Source organism: Acipenser ruthenus, chromosome 18 (genome assembly GCF_902713425.1).
Source record: "Acipenser ruthenus chromosome 18, fAciRut3.2 maternal haplotype, whole genome shotgun sequence".
Lineage (NCBI taxonomy): Eukaryota > Metazoa > Chordata > Actinopteri > Acipenseriformes > Acipenseridae > Acipenser > Acipenser ruthenus.
This window is the reverse complement of record NC_081206.1, coordinates 24,190,764-24,208,021: the sequence shown is the minus strand read 5'-3', so window position 1 is coordinate 24,208,021 and position 17,258 is coordinate 24,190,764. Positions and strand designations below refer to the sequence as shown.

The following is a 17,258-nucleotide window of genomic DNA, read 5'->3' as shown; positions in this document are numbered from 1 at the left end:
AATAATAAAAAACTACTATGAGGCAAGTCCTTCTGTAATTTCAAACAATGTTCTGCATCTGACAGTGCAGTTTTCTTTGCTTCACATGTCCTTCATGTAACTATGCAGAAAATGTATGCTGATTAGTTGTATATTCTCTCACATAAAAACACAAATGGCTGGTTTCACAGACCCCAATTACCACTAGTCAGACTACCTAATGTTAGTTTAGGTAAGGTAGTCCATGATTAGTGCTAATGTGGGTCTGTGAAACCAGAGGTAAAATTATTCTGGACAACAGTGAGTCCTTCATGATGAGCACAATGAATACCATTTCTATTATTTATAGAAAGCCATTTTGCTCACATATTCATCTTCACGGTATTCCCATTGTATTCATTTAAGGAATGGATCTAACAGATTTGGTGGCAAAAATCTCACTGCTTTAGCCACTGACTTAATCACCCTATATACTGTACCATGTGCTATTTATTTAAAACTACAAATGAGACCGATTATAAGAGTGATCATAAATAGTCAGTTTATAATCAAAACCCCAGGGAGTAACTCAAACCCCAACAGCTTTGGACAGCCTTCTAAAACCATTGGTATTGATATTATAATCCACTAATATATAAAAAATAATAATAATAATCTGTTCTAAACAAATCCATGTCACAATATAACAGCCAAAGGGCAGAGACATATTTATTTTGTTTGCCTAAATCTCCGTCCTCCAAGTTTTCCTCAGCTCTTTTCAGTCCCTGCTTTCACTCATTGTTTTTCATGCAGTTATACTACCACTAACAAAATAATATCTTCAAAATCCCTAATCCTTACATTTCAACTGCAGCTAGGTTCCAGCTGTAATTAAGCCATCTGTATTCCTATCACAGCCTCCACGTACGTACGACCTTCTTCAATTCCTAGCAACAAAACAGTGCGACAGGCACGGCAGCATGCACGCTGGCTAGCCGACTGCTCCCTATGGGCCAGGCTCACATGCTGCGCTCGCCGGTTTGAGGCTCTCTCTATTTTAACTGTCAGTCGGAGCCGACCATTTCCAGTGAGCACCACCTGAGGCACAGTCTGTGCTCCAGGGATGCTGCCTGTACTTTTCAATTATTAATAGAAAACTGCTAATAGCTTGGCCATCCCTTTCCTCCAACACAACAGGGGACACTTCTTATAAGGCTGCATAATCCCATTCCTATGTATCATTCGCACAAAAGATTTCTAGGACTGATGATTCAGGCAGTACGCTTTTGGTAGAACGAGAAGCAATATAGTACCACTGAAATATGATATCACCCATTGATTGTTCAGCTCCCTGTTTACTGTACAAGGCCAGATTAGAAGTGTACCAATCCTATTACTGTGCACTGCCTGTATCAGGTAAACAAGGCCTAAAAGGCTTGCATATCCCTTAGTAGCTACTAAAAGTCAATTTTCCAATTCGTATTTCTATTTAAAATCTACACAAACAAAGTCAGGAAGCAAAATTCTACCTATACTCCAGACAGTCATATAATCTGCCTCGTAGATTACAATTAGGCGGAGTCATGTCAAGACAGGCCTATAAGAAAAGATACTATAGTCTCTATTGCATTGGGGAAATGACTATGGTTTACATCATTTTAAAGATATATACATAGCATACATAGTATTTTTGACAAGTGTTCTGTTGTTATTTTTTTTTTAAGAAGAGTTAACAGGCCCACCCCCACGTTGATAATCCTTTTACTGTGAACTGCTGTTATTAACCACCTGCAATCTGTTCTTTAGTATTAGCCTATTGTTCTTTTCCCCCCCCCACTTTTCGCTAGAAAGTCCTACCGTCTTGTTCTTCTCAAGCAAACTAGAGCAAAGCCTTGCAGCAGCTACCAGAAGAAACTGACCACTCCCTGAGTGGAAAGCCAGTGTTCCTGAACAGATCTGCTTGTCACAGGAATGACTGACTAGGGCCTCCAGATAAACATGTGCCAAATGAGTGCCTACAGCAGGGTCTTTAACACAACACAAAAGGGGGCCAGGCGGTGATCACTGTGCAGCCTGGGCCAAGGGGGAATTGACAAACAAAACACATTCATCAGCCTGCCAGACTGTCTTCAAAAGCTCTTCTGTTGTAACTGCTTATATAGCTGACAAATACATAATTCTGCTTAGAAATACCCTCAACATTCACATATTTTTAAAAATGTAAAATCTCAAAAAAGCACGGACATACAGAGCAAATAAACAAATGTTTAAGGCAAGGCCTTAACTCCCCACGTCAGATACATCTGCAGGTGCTATGTAGATTTATATCCAATACAGTAAAATACAAACCTTAACAGGCCCTATATTAGGGAAGTATGAGTGTATTTAGCTTTCAGGTATAAAACAGAATTATTTATTTATTTATTTATTTATTTTAAAAGGTGTAACCAATACAAGTCCTCTCAAAAAAGACCGGAACACGATTCACAGGACACACTACAACATGGATTTGGTAATGGAGATTCTGTGCCCTTATACAGTCCCACAATACCAATGCAGCTTTGAGCCATAATTTGAATTAAAACCAATGATGCAAGAATAATTCACATATAATCGACAGCAGTTGAAAGAAATAATCAAAGCTCACATGGAAAAAAGCAGTCTCGCCACAGAATCACGTCACTGTGCTGTGTAAATAGTTTTAGAAAGGTGGGTGGCTGCTGGCATAGTAATTAGCAAATGAGAATTGCTGAAAATCTCAACCAAGCTCCTACATCCCTGGAAATCATGAAATGGTTGTGAAAATAGAACAAATAACACTTTTTTTTGTTGTTGTTGTGATGCAAATTCTAGGCCTTTGTCTCAACCCCACTGTCTGCAGAAGGTATTTATGTATGCGACAGCCACCTCCTCTAGCCCTTTACAATGCAAGAAAAAGCAGGAATGCCTCTATTAGCATTCATGACAACACTGGAACAAAGCCGCCAAGCCTCCAAACAGTGGAATAATGATATGAAAAAACTCACACACGGTTTAAATGTACATACCATTTCCCATGTTACTCCATTCTTCCTTTAGATGTTTCCAGTACATCTGTAGGATGCGATGCAAGGAGGTGCCTCACTTGACCCACTGAATGCCGCTGTTACATCAGTTTGGATGATGCAGCTCATTATGGGAAAGACTGTTGCCATGGAAACCAAGATGTGACACGCCTGCTGTTCTGCAGTGCTATTGGAGCGTGTAGTGGTCCTCTGGTGAGGTTCAGTGTCTCAGCTGGGCGTGGCTCAGTAACAGAGCACAGTAAAAGAGAAAACACAGCTCTCCTGTATTTTTAACATTGCGATTTCAGTGCTGTGCTGCTGAATATTTATGAGACACTAACACTCCCTGCTTGTGTGGAAAAAAAAACAAACATATGCATAGAAGAAAATTTACTTTATATCAACATAAAGGGAAGATGTATTCTTTAAATTACAAATGGAGAGCCACATCTGTATTAAAAGAAGTGATAAACAAGTCTTTAAATTGTATTTTTTTTCTTTTAAGTGTGAGCAACCTTATCAATGTTCCCTTTTTGTTGTGATGAAATTGTCGTTTGTTTCTTACTAATTTTTCATTTTTGTTCAGGAGGATAGATAGATTTTTCAAGCACAATCCTACATTATATAATATTCTGTTGCTTTCTTGTATCTATTCACTTCTGAAGGTCACATGGTTTGATTGCAGCTAGAGTGAACCATCACACAGAAATTGATCGACAGGAATACTGTAGATAGCAGCATGTTTATATACCCCCCCCCCCCCCTTGTTAAACTGCCTGGATATAAACACTATCAGTCTTTAAAGAACATCTTTAGACATCGTCATTATCGACTGACTTGACTATACGCTATTTACAAAAAGTATTAGTGTAATCCTAACATATTTGTATCTGTTTAAACATTATAGTAGTAGGTTACTAAATTTGCAAATTAATAGTTGTCAATTATTAAATTCACACCCTCATCTTTAAATATATTTGGTAATGTAAACTATAATTAGATCCAAAATGGAAAATTACCTATATGGTAACAGTATCCTGGGAGACAGTCAGCATGGTTTTAGGAAAGGGAGATCGTGTCTAACTAACCTGCTTGATTTTTTTGAGGATGCAACATCGACAATAGATAATTGCAAAGCATATGACATGGTTTATTTGGATTTCCAGAAAGCTTTTGACAAAGTCCTGCATAAAAGATTAATCCTCAAACTGAACGCAGTAGGGATTCAAGAAAATGCATGCACATGGATTGGGGAGTGGTTAACACGTAGAAAACAGAAAGTACTGATTAGAGGAGAAACCTCAAAATGGAGCGAGGTAACCAGTGGTGTACCACAGGGATCAGTATTAGGTTCTCTACACTACTATAATAAAGCCATCAAGATTCAATTCAAAATATTTTAAAGGCTTAGATTGTATCAAGCAGCTGTTACTGCTTGAATAATATATTACAGCAAAGTCTGCTTTTGGAAAGCACCCACAAAATACAAATACACAATGTGCAAGTTTATCTGTGCCCACTAGGTGACATTGTTGAGCTACTAGGTACAGTACAGAAAAGTAGATAGCAAGTCAACCAACTGTCTGTTGTAAATCTAGCTCTGAACAGATTATCTAAACCCCTACTCTGCCAGCTCCCCCCGGCGGGTGATGCCTGTCCATTTGCCCGTCTTGTTCTCATTCTCTCTCTCCATATATATATATATATATATATATATATATATATATATATATATATATATATATACACATACATACATACATACATACATACATATACACACACATTTGAGCATATATGGTGGTTTGTTAATGTATGCATATATCAATGTAATCTTATGAGCTTGTTCTGATTGAAAGTAAAGATTTAAAGAATACTGAAAAAGTGATTTTTTACTACAGCACCTGTTCTAACCAGACCTATCAAATGCATTTCAAGTAAACCTCAACAACTGCTTATTCATCTTTGGTTGAATCCAACCAGAAATCATGTTACTTTGTTGGTTCAAAATATTGACAAAAATGACTTGTTTATATTGTAATAAATAGTAAATAATAAAGTAAAAATATATATATACACATACCAGCACTATAATGCTCTTCAAATAAGTTTCATTTACTGTATTTTGTTTTTCTGTACGAAATAATTTAGTGTGGTTTGCTGAGAAAAACATGTGGGCTGTAGCTTTCAACTTTGCACAACAACCATGGTGCTTAATCAATGCTGGTTCCCATTTTTCAGTTGTGATTGCATTTAAAAACTTCGATTTCCCATCATTTTAGAAATGGAGAATGCTCATAGCAATATGAGAATCAGCATTATGAAATAAAAATGCGGAGTGGTTTTAAACCCTGGTCCACAGTCCTGTTGTGTTTCGAGCAGTTGTCTTTGTTTTCCTATTTTTTAATAGCTGTAGAAATAGCTGTAGCAAGCGTTCCAGAGGCTCTGTAAGTGTTGTGCTATGTGCACCAGAGAACAATGCACACATGAAATAGTCCCTGGTTTATGCAAAAACGTACAGGATTGAAAATCACTAGTATTATGGAAATGTTTCTTTTTCTTTTCTCCTCAGTCTCACTAGTAATGGTGGGGTCTGGATTAGTGTATGGTGATTCATGATTCTACACACAGCACATACTTGTAAAAGAACACTACCAAATGCATGTCCTTAGTTGAATCTCCTGTTACTCTTCCCAGATGATGCCATAAAGAATACAGTACTTTATAAAGGCATTGTATTTCACAGAGGTTATCAGCATGTTAACTTACATTGTTGTGCTTGGTGTTGTTCAAGTATTGTCCTCTCCAGAGTGGCAGTTGTCAATTCCAAGAAGTTTTCGCTGTCAAAGACACATTGTGAAAATGTCAAAGATAAAAACGCAATACCTTTCGGTTGTGTTATTGCGTTGGCTAAAGTACATCAGGGTTTGATAAGCACAAAAGACTCTTGTTTAGTCAAAAATGTTATATTTTAGCCTTGGTATGATGCTAGACAATGTTATTTTTTTTTTTTTTTACTGAAACTTTTAAAAGAAACACCTATCATAATGTAACAACCTTTTTTTAAATTTAATAATAATAATAATAATAATAATAATAATAATTTCTTTAACCATATGGGGCACTGTGACTAGGCTAACATCGATTATTTTCAAGGATAAAGTTAATTCTGACATTAGCCACACGATGGCATCACAATGCTTACTAATGTTGAGTCAAGTACAGGAATTAGACAAATATCTGAAATACCTGTTAAGTGGCACATTCTTTTGAGTTGGAAAGAGACCATGCATCTCAAAACATCTTCACATTTAATGTCTGCCTGATAGCCCCACTAAACCCCTGTGAAACCTCCTTTTATTTATTTATTTTTTGAAAACATTTTAAAAATCTAGGCTGTAAGTTTCTAACTTATTGACTCCTTAACAGATGAAGATCGGTCTTGGTTCAGAAATATGAATTAAATATTTTGCTTAACTACTGAACACTGCAGCTGCTAGGACCTAGAATCTCAAAGCTTCACGTTACTTCGTTATGACCTAGCTCGCTCGCTGACGTTGTTATGTTATATTTCCTGAGGTACAATAACATTCACATTTATGATGGATTGACTTCAAGTAACTCTCACAGAAGTGCACTGTTTAAACAGCCAATCAGCATGTTTCAGTAGACCTGTCAAGCATCTATAACAATTAATTCAGGGCACAGTCTCCTCCTCCACTCTGACTTTTTATGGAAGCTGGAGAGGTTTACTCAACACTGTTTAATATTGCATTAATGTGTCATTATACAAGGGCCCAAACAACAGGTGATTAAACATTAAATGTAGTATTGAGAATCTTTAGTCCCCTCCTTCCATTATCAGGTTATTCCATTCAACCTTATTTTAAGCCCCTCCTCATTTTTTTTTTCTTACAGGGTCAACGCAGATAACACAATCACCAAGTCACCATCACTGACTTTTTTAACCATTAGTATTTTTTAAATATATAAATTGATAGGTCAACCCTAATGGTAAAGGACCTTGACATGGATTCCGATGAAATATACCACAAAAACAAGAAGATTTTGTAATGTTATCTCATAATCTGAATACAAATATAAATGCTTCAGGTTTGTATTTGTTCTCTTGTCTGGTTTGATTTTTTTTTTTAGCTACATCCTACTTTACATTTCAGTCAGTAGTGGAGAATGCACTACAGTATTGGGAAATGGTTACTAAGCCATTGATGAGCAAGGTTGTTGTGGTTTGCCTGTTTTTAATGGTTCAAAACTTCAGAAAATGCACATCTGTGCAATTAAACAGTGTTAAATCATTCATTAGCATCTCTGATAGATTGTAACACTGAGCAGTGGGACTTTACAGAGTAACCTTAAAGTAGAAGTAGGCATTTTACTTCACAATTTATGCCATTGACATAAAAGCTTCAAATTAAACATGTTTATGGTTTGCTGCCAGTTTACGTATAAAACAGTGTAATTATGATAAAGTGGGTGTGATACTTTGCTCATACTAGGCAAGGTCAGTAGTAGCCCATTTGGCTGATTAACTTGACTGCATTATTACTACAGTGGAACAAAGCAACACAAACTTCTCTCAAATAGTCTCAGGTGGGATTCAAAATCATTCAGAATTAAATATAAACATGAAAGCCATTGCCTTCTTTGAGTGTAATATTAAGACCAAGCACAGGGTTGCAAACCTACTGCTAATAGCACCACTTACCACACAATATTGAAGGAGAAAAAAAATAAAATAAAAAAAAATATTTTATTGCAGGAAAAGCACTGAGTAAATCAAACTCAATATGAATTTCTCAAAATCATTTATTTACTATTATACATAGCAGAGGATGTTAAAATCTTAAGAGTTTGTACACCAGTTTGAACGAGGCAGATTTTATCATTGAACAAATACGTTTGCTTTGAAAAACTACACAAAAACAAGTATGCTAGCAGCTGCAGATTTGAACCAACCGATTTAATTTTCCCAGTTTCAAAGTAGCATTTCTGATGAGTAATGAAATAACAAGGGTTCAGCAAAGCATAAAAAATGAAACACATTACATCCATACTATTCATGTATCAGATTCTCACCAACACCGTCTCACTGTTTAGTCCACCATTTTACATTATCTCCACCAAACTACACTCTCAAACACAACTTCTACATAAAAGCAGCATCTTTTACAGCAAAAAATAATCTGTACCAAATTTAAGAAGAGGAAAAAGCAATGAGTCTTGTTTATCATAGGATGGTGAATTAAGTACACAGAAAGTCAATTAAATCTAACTCAATTTTAGTACATTATACCACATAAAGAAATCTGAATATAAGTTTTACAAGATTATACATATATAGCCAAGAGGCTAAGTGTCAGTACCCCATAGTATTTATTGCTACATTAGCAATGCTTCAGGTTTTTTTTTTTTTTTTTTTTTCTTCTGGTGAGGGTAACACACAAGTAGACAAAGAACCAAAATAGTTAATAGTTCTGGAATAACCCTGAATTGGTTCAAAGACATTATAAACCAGATGTTTATGAAAAGATTTACAAGCTAGAATGGAAAATGCCACGACCAATGACTTGTCCCTCCAGTATATGTTCCCCTCAACCATGTTAGGAAAATCTCTTTATGAAAATGCATTAGACTGAGCATGAAAGACCGTCAGTGAAATGTTTTTGTGAAATAAAAACCAACATGCACCTTTTGCTTAATGAACAAATTGATTTTACAAAATGTCTATGAAACTGGACAGCACTAAGACATTGTGAGATCAACAGAAAAAAACAACATTACACTGCTTTGTTATGAACATGTCCCCAAGAATTGTGCTGTGCAGGACAGTAGGATTAAGATTAGTGGGATGCCCCCCATAAAAAAAGCATAATTTCCACAGGATCTAGTATCAGTAAAGATAGAAGGTGCAAAGATACTTAATGTTTCTAACAGTGCACTTCTGCATTCTCTTTCACAATAAAGTCCCATCCCAAACAGTGCAAATATCTGGGAGGTTGCACAATACACCACAGCTGTGCACTCTCCCACCCACACAGAATGTTTGGACAAAGATTGATTGCCAAAAACAAAAGCACATAAAATGCAGCCATTAAAACAGGCTGCATACATAATGTTTACTGATTAAACACAAATATGACTCAAACAAAAAAAAAAAAACGTAATTCGTTTCTATATAAATATTAGATCCACAACGACTGAAGTTGTGAAAAGTTTCCACAAAGAGTTGCTAGGTGATAGTACTGAGGTTTCATGCAGCAGCCAAATTACATTTCGCAGCCTGCTGTGTTAGAACCAGAAATCTCTCCAGTCATGCCCATATTGTCCGTAAAGGCTCGAGAAGCAGTGTGCAAAGCAATTTCCACAGTATAAATTAGAAAGCACTGCCATTATCAACTGTACAGCTGAACTGTCTGGAAATAAAATGAATGTATGACATGACTTTGAAAGTTGCATATCCAGACATTAAAATCCATGTCCAATGGAAAAGCTACTATTGATGTGTTCCTATTTTTTTTTTATTATACCAAGGGATCAGCTTGTAGTTGATGTTGAATTAGCTGAGGTTGTAGTGGAGGTGGCAGCTGCAGTGGTACCAATGGTTCTACCATGTGTCCAGCATTAGACATCGGTGCTGGTGGTGGTGTTGCCACAGGGTTGGACGTTTCTACAATTTCTCCATTGTAAAAGAAGTACTGGCACTGCTGAATAAAGGATTCTATGACAGACTGATTGAGTTTGGTGGTAGAAAGCGTGTCCTTGTTTTCAAAATCTGGTCTCATCAAGGTAGGCCAAAAACAGATGGAGAGATTATCTGCCGTCATGAAGTTGGTTCTGCTTTGATGGCTCACTCTGAAGGCAGAAAAATGAGAGAAAACATTTGTAAATACTTCATGTCTTTGAATAACATTATACATATATTGTTAATTGTACTAATTTAAAACAAACAAACAGAGAGTCTCCCAAGTCTCAGTAATGGTACTTTTTTCAATAATATAGTAAAAACGGGGGGGGGGGGGGGGGGAAATCTGCAGCAGCATCTCCAGAATTGCCATTATTTTTTTGACACTCTTCCAACAGAAATACTGTCAACTGTGACCGAAGCCGATTTGCAACAGAAGCAACCTTATATTATTGCACGTGTCAGGGATTCCGCTTACATTAAAGTGTAGATTTCAATTATTTTGTTCAACCTGTGTAAATAAATATATTCTTTGCTTCTATGGATACTGTATAAGCCAATACTGGATGGTAGTGCATTTTATTTATTTTTACAGTTTTTCAGAATGCTCGCCATTTACACAGTTATAGTGTGAATGTAATGTCATAAACGTCCATGTCTCATGTTGCATTCCTCTCATGTATATCAGATTGTGCCTCTAGACACCAAAAATTGCCAGTGCTATAAATATTCTATTTCTGAAAGAAATTAGTTTAGGATGTGCGGCGCTGCGTGAGCAACGCTGAAAAAGCAGAAAACAAACTGTGTTCCAATGACTTAGAAGTCATCTGTGTTAACCCTAGCAAAATGAACTGTTGAGGCACAAAAAATATCCCTTGGGTTATAATTATTAACCTGTCAAAAAATGAACACACATACACATTCACAGAATCCAGTTACAGTACAAGCCTGCAGGCGCCCGGCCAGTCTACAGGGGTCGCTGGTTTACGGTGAGCCGAGGACACCCTGGCCGATCTAAGCCCTCCCCCCCTGGGCGGCATTCGGCCAATTATGCGTCGCCCACTGGGCGCTCCCGTCCACGGTCGGCAGTGGAATAGCCTGGACTCAAACCGGTGACCTCCAGGCTATAGGGCGCATCCTGCACTACTCGCGGAGCGCCTTTGCCGGATGTGTCACTCGGGAGCCCCCTGGTGCTATATTTTGATTTAGTTGTTAACATACCAGCGTTTGCTTTACGCATAGATAAGAGGCAGTTCATACAACACAGAAGTTAAAAATATGCAAGCTTTCAACACCACAGACTACAGGTCCCTTCAGGTGGATTTCAGAAGCAACAGTCGATGTTTACATTTTAAAGGTATATTCTTTTTTTTCTTTTATGCCCTCAACAAGAAATGTATGTGGAAACGCAAGCAGAAACACTGGTTCTTCGTACATTTAAATGTTTATGAATCAAAATCAAAGTATTTCAGTAAAAACTAAAAGATGGAAAATACCTAGGCTTGTAATTTGTACAATACCTGTACATACTAGATACAAAAAAGTGACAGTCTACATACCGGTTCAGGTGACCAATGACATACTTAAAAACTTCATAGTTCACAGATGGGAATTTCTTCACTATTTCCTTGAGGACCTGCAGACGCTCTGTTCTGTCAACTATTTCTGTAGAAAAACAAAAAGATGATAAATGAGGTGCAGTTTTCTGACTTTTCTTCTAATTTATTTCTACATCAGTTTCAAAAAAGATAAAACGTCCATCTCATATTGCCTTTTTAATATTATTCTGCATTCTGTTCTTGTCAAATGATTCACCAGGGTTTTAAGGTGTTTCATAGTTTCTGTTCTGGACAGATGCAACATCGGATCAGAACTGTTTGTATGGAGGTTCAAGGGTATCTATAAGAATGGAAACTAAAGGTTCTAATAAAGGTATTTAACAACTTATAAAATGAACTAAGAATTATTTAATATTGGTTCAAAGAGGTTCATGAAGAAAGGCCCAACCTTGCTTCTTTTACATACAATACTTCATATGAATCTATGATAATTAACTACAGCAGCCTGAATTATTTTGAGAGCTGCATTATAAGCAATGGGTACAATGAACTTCAAGTCATACATACAGCCACACACACACACACATTATGAAACCCCATCCTGTATTCCACAGATGACCTAGTTATGAAACTTACTGGGCACAAGCCCATGCCAGTGAAGGTTTACAGCTGTGACTTCACCATATTTTCATCATGCCATCTACCGATGAGGAACTTATTCATAAAATATATTAGAAAAAGAGAAAGAATTGACATTTTCTTTCTTTCTTTCTTTCTTTGTGTAGCCCAACAGCAACAACCCCCTTTACCAAATGGACTGGAGCCACCAAGCAAAGTACTTCAGTGTTTAAGTCCCCAGAATAGCACACAGCCTATAATTTATAGTATATATAGTTTGTTGGCAAGCATATAATGGTTTCAAAACACAGATAACCTTATTAGTGTGGCTGGTGCCCTGTGAAGTTCAAAGAAAACTTCAAAAGGATCAGAAATCCAGTTAGACCAAAAGAATTCCGTGTGACACTGGCTCTTAAGAATGTGGAGTTTATCAATATAGATAAGAATTATCCCTGGCTGTATCAAAGCGACTCAAATTGACAGTTTTAGTTTAACACACTGAAATGAACTTATAATGTAATCTTAAGAACACCAAGTAAAATGTGTATTCATTCTGTATTTTTTTGGTATATTTTATACTATTTGATGTGCAGACCACATGACTAGCTTAGTTGGTATTCTTAAGCTCTTTCTGCAGCATTTTGCTTTCGACTTGTAAAACGGTACTATTAGTACAACACTGTAGATCTATCATGTTACATGATGAATGGACGATTATAAAGTTATTATTAGAAAACATGTAAAACTGCCAGGATTGCAAGTTGATTGAGGGAGAGGAAATATGATTTCCTAAAATGTAGAAATCTTTGCAAGTAGAAACATATCCCAGGACTACGTTGTGTAGGACTTACTTTACCCCAGTGAATTAACTACAAAACAAAAGGATGCCAAATAGCAGTTCAAGTTAAACATTGTTTTGTTTATTCCCAAAATAAATAGTACATAAAGTTGAAACCACATTTTATTTATTGTTTTACTTTTTTCTCATTCCTTGCCATTGCCATTTATTCACAGTAAACAGTGGCCATCGACATGTTTTATAAAGTAATTACATGAGGTTTACTTGTGGCTTTTTGTAGCTGAACAAGCAAATGAAAACTGAAATTGTATTTTAAACACAACAAAAAGGCACCTCATGTTACGAAAACGTGTCTATGGCCACTGTTTACTGCAAAGAAAGGGCAATGGCAAGGAATGAAAAAAAAAAGTAAAAAAAATTAAATAAAATGCGTTGTCAACTTTATGTACTACTTATTTCAGGAATAAACAAAACAGCGTTTAACTTGAACTGCTATTTGGCATCCTGTGTTTTGTAGTTAATTCACTGGGGTAAAGCAACACAACGTATTCTTTACTCCTGAGATATTTCTCTACTTTAACGTGTTACATATTGCAACGTCTTGCTGTAAAATAAAGACAGACACACACACCTGCCCCTGCTGCTATGCTGTCTCTGTCTGCGTTCAGAGCAATATAATGGCTTTTATTACTTTTTGAAAATGAACGAATATATATAAATAAAATATACTGCTGTTCTGCAGACCTTAAAATTCTACTTTGTGAAAACAAACCTGCCAACATTAGCTTGCTTAAGCTGCTTCAGAAACAGCCTAATTTCTACTTACTGGCTGTTTCCACCAGCTCGGGGTGTAGATTGTAAGGTATAAGAGGATCTGGCAGGTCAGCAAAGAAAGCTTTAAGAGCCCCCGCTACTGCATTTACTGCCACATCCATTGCCATCAGATCCACACTGTGGTCTGGAAGACAAAAAAAAACAAAAAACACTTTATTAGAAAGCCTAAAGGAAGGCGACAGCTGTCACTATAAATAGATCTGCAATGTAAAAGCAAAACTCTACAATTGAGCATAAAAATATTTATTTTTATAAGAAAGAAATAAAGCAAACCAGATAAGAGTCATGGATTTGAATTAAAATAGGTTGGCTACCAGGCAAATAAATGCTTATTAGTTATTTTTGGAAAATTATCTCCATCAAGTGAGTAATTCGGCCATTAAAGTGAAAAAGAATTCCACCCAGGACTCTACACAGCTCAGTAAGAAAAGAGATAGAAAAAAGATGAAATAAAAGCTAGAATTTTACTCTTTAAAACATCATCTCTTATAAACATGGTTATGTACAGTTACAGTGTGTGTGTGTATATATATATATATATATATATATATAAATATAAACATGAGATCAAGTACATGGAGGATCACACTTGTATTTCCCATGAAAAACTAAAGAATTCAACAGTGACTGTTATATGATTTAAATTCAAGATATAGGGCCTACTACCAATGTGCTTAATAGACCTTAGGAAACACTGGACTGAATACATGAAATGGTTCAACATTTCTTTCAAGCTGATGATGCGAGGTAGTTACCAAATGATATGAAACAAATCATTACCTTGATCAAACTGCTTTTGAATATTATCTTGATCAGTCTTATTTCCACTGACACGGTATAAACCCTCAGTCGACAATCCTGGAGGAGAGAAAAACATTATTGGAGGATGTGTTTACCTTAAGGTAGTAAATATTTATGGTATAGAAATAATGCTATAAAATTGATATAATCCCTTGTATAAAACCAGTATTCCCCCAACAACCCAAAAAAAGTCACTACCATAAAATCAGGCCAGAAAAAAAAAAAAAAAAAAGTTACCAGCCTCCGTTCCCTCCAAGACTTTCATTTAGTTAGCCACTGTGGCTAAAGTAACTTCGCATTTTTTAGCCACACTGGAAAAACTTAAGCCACACCAAAGAATATTAAAGAAAACCGTAAATATGTTTTATGGTACACAACTGTGCCGAACAATCCTCTCCCCTAAACACCACACTCACCACAGGTTTCCCTAAATACAAATATAGGGGAGCTTTTCAGCTTCCAATGCAAGCCTGAATGACAAACACCCTGGCACTGGTAGGATTCATAATATAGGTACTGTCTGCCTTTTACAACTTCACAAGACTAAAATAATGCAATTTTACTATATGATTGTTGTGGACATGTGTTTAAACATTTTGTATAAACTGGTTATAAACAAACATACTGTTTCAGCAAGACAAAAAAGTGTCATTTATTTGAAAACACGTAGATATTTAAATGCCAGACCCTACCCTTTACTTACACATAAAACAGTATATTTAAAGTGCACTATCTCTGATTCCCATTTAATCCAATGCCTAAATTCTGAATTGGTTTGCTGATATGATATTCATGCGCTGCACCTTTACATTATTTTGATGGTGTCGTGGTTTTCTTTCCACTGCCAAACGGTAAAATGAAACTGCCAGTAGACAGTGCTATAAGTGTGTATGTTAATATAAATGCCTCCCTGACCAGCCGCAGCTGTTACACAAGCTTGTAATATTAAGTAGGATTGTACAGCCACGACTGCGTTTAAAAAACTTTTTTTTTTTTTTTAAAAAGGTGTTTTTTTCACCTGCGACTGCTGACAGTAAAATCGCACTGATTCCGACATTAAAACTCAAATCATAGTGAGATGAATCCTTTTTAAAATAATAAATGTGTTTATTCTTTTATTAATTGTTCCTCTTCTGAATGTTCGTGGAACCATTCTGTTACTATTTCCAAACTATATTTCAGCATATTTTAAAGAGATAGCAAACAGCGACTGTGACTATCACTGTCATATCTTTGTTGCTAATCAGAACCTCTGTCCCGCCAAACAACGTTGGTGTGTATGTTATGTAATCAAGCTAAATGGCTTTCATTGGGCAAAATGAAACGAAACTAAACAAGTCTGTATTGATTCATCTGCCAGCACACGTTCAAAGTAATGGTTGCATAGTCATGCTTGCATAGTCTTACTACATTTTTTAAAGCCTTCGCCACTGTGGCGAACTTGGTGAAAATTAATTGAGCCACACAGGAAAACATTTCGCTTGTGGCGACGTGGTGAGCGGCTAGCGGGAACATGGCCAGCAAAATGGCAACAGTATTCTAACGGCATTATTTCCACTTAGATTTAGTAAGCAAGACAAAATGTACTTAAATTGTTCATGTAGCAAAGCAAATGAATTATGGCTCACTTGTAGTTTTACTTAATGACTAAACATTTAGTAGTACTTGGTAAACTAGTTACCTCAAGCGTACCTGTTTATTTATGGAGTGGGGAAAAAGAAAGAAAACGGCACAAGGCTCTTACATTTTTCTCTTAATGAACCTCTTGAAGCCCAAGATGTATAGTCTTGGACTCCGTTCAAATATTTGACATTTTGCTCAGCCAAACAGTGAAACAGAATCCTGGCTACCCATTGATGCGTTTGTCAATTTAACTTCCACATAATAATCGCTGTGCCTTTGGTTCTAAAATGTATGTCCCATGTTGCCTCAAGCCAGTAGCTGTCATGAGGACTCACAACTGAAATTGCTTGCCTAGCTTGTTTGAAATGACTGCAGACAGTGCATCAATAGGCCACCAACAAAAAGATATGCTGTTTTTATATTTAATGGCGGACGCACAAGCATACGTATAAACCTTGTTTAAATTACCAGTACTGTTCTTAAATACAGCATGCAATTTCCACAGATTAAATCACAATCTTATATTCGGCCCAATACAGTAATTTAGTCACTTTATGCACACTATTATGCACAGGGCAAGTCTGCCATAAATTGGGTTTGATCTCAATATTTGATCTCAAGTGGCATTTCTTTCTCCTCATATTAGAAAGCAGTTACGCTGGCTCCAGGTTCTGGATTGCACCATACTGCAGCAAACCATCTCTTCCAGTACAGTGCTTGCTCTTCACTGTGTCTGGAGAGAAATACAATGTGACACAGTAGAACTCATTGTCATACAGCTTTACCCTTTAGCTAAACACCAAACGCAGAGCTAACAAATTCTACCATGGTAAAATAATTCACCGGAAATAAGCAGCAAATAAATACCTATTTTCATATGCTTGGAAATTTGTATTTATTATTATTATTATTATTATTATTATTATTATTATTATTATTATTATTATTATTATTATTATTATTATCATAAAATTGCCCATGTGTGCATCCTTTCAATTTCATGTGCAGGCTTGTGGATCATTTACACAAAGAAAGAAAGAAATAAAACAATGACTTGCTAAACAACGGAGGTGCACTTTCTTCTCTGAAATCACCCAACTAGATCATTTATTTATCTTTTCAACAACAACTTGCCTGGCTGCTCTACCGGCATTTCTGTGATCAGTTATCTGAAAAACAAGAGCAATTTGGAAGACAATTTGCTTCTTGAGCTAGCAGCAGTACCTATTCTGACTGCAGAATACAAGCATGCAAGTTAAACCTTTAGGTGTTAACCATAGATCCATTTCTAGTAAGCTATAAAAATGTAGGTATAAACT

The 17,258-nt window shown here is 36.3% G+C and overlaps 2 protein-coding genes across 4 annotated transcripts in view; both read right to left on the bottom strand.

Moving 5' to 3' along the window:
- The window catches only part of LOC117420581 (A-kinase anchor protein 6-like), a 111,305-nt gene extending 108,156 nt beyond the window's left edge, over positions 1–3,149 (bottom strand). Inside the window, exon 1 of one of the 2 annotated variants that reach the window (XM_058991632.1) lies at positions 3,006–3,149. The gene's annotated coding sequence lies outside the window, so the exon portion shown is untranslated. Of the gene's footprint in view, positions 1–1,815; positions 1,897–3,005 lie in introns of those variants that run through there. The other variant, XM_058991635.1, reaches the window with a different exon arrangement.
- Positions 3,150–7,811: 4,662 nt separating this feature from the next.
- LOC117422181 (rho GTPase-activating protein 5-like) overlaps positions 7,812–17,258 on the bottom strand; it is a 35,064-nt gene continuing 25,617 nt past the window's right edge. For both annotated transcript variants that reach the window (XM_034036885.3, XM_058991631.1), the window contains exons 4-7: positions 14,296–14,373; positions 13,508–13,639; positions 11,265–11,370; positions 7,812–9,875 (exon numbers count right to left, since the gene is read on the bottom strand). In XM_034036885.3, the coding sequence (XP_033892776.3) occupies positions 9,545–9,875; positions 11,265–11,370; positions 13,508–13,639; positions 14,296–14,373 (647 nt within the window). In that variant the 3' untranslated portion in view covers positions 7,812–9,544. The remainder of the gene's footprint in view (positions 9,876–11,264; positions 11,371–13,507; positions 13,640–14,295; positions 14,374–17,258) is intronic.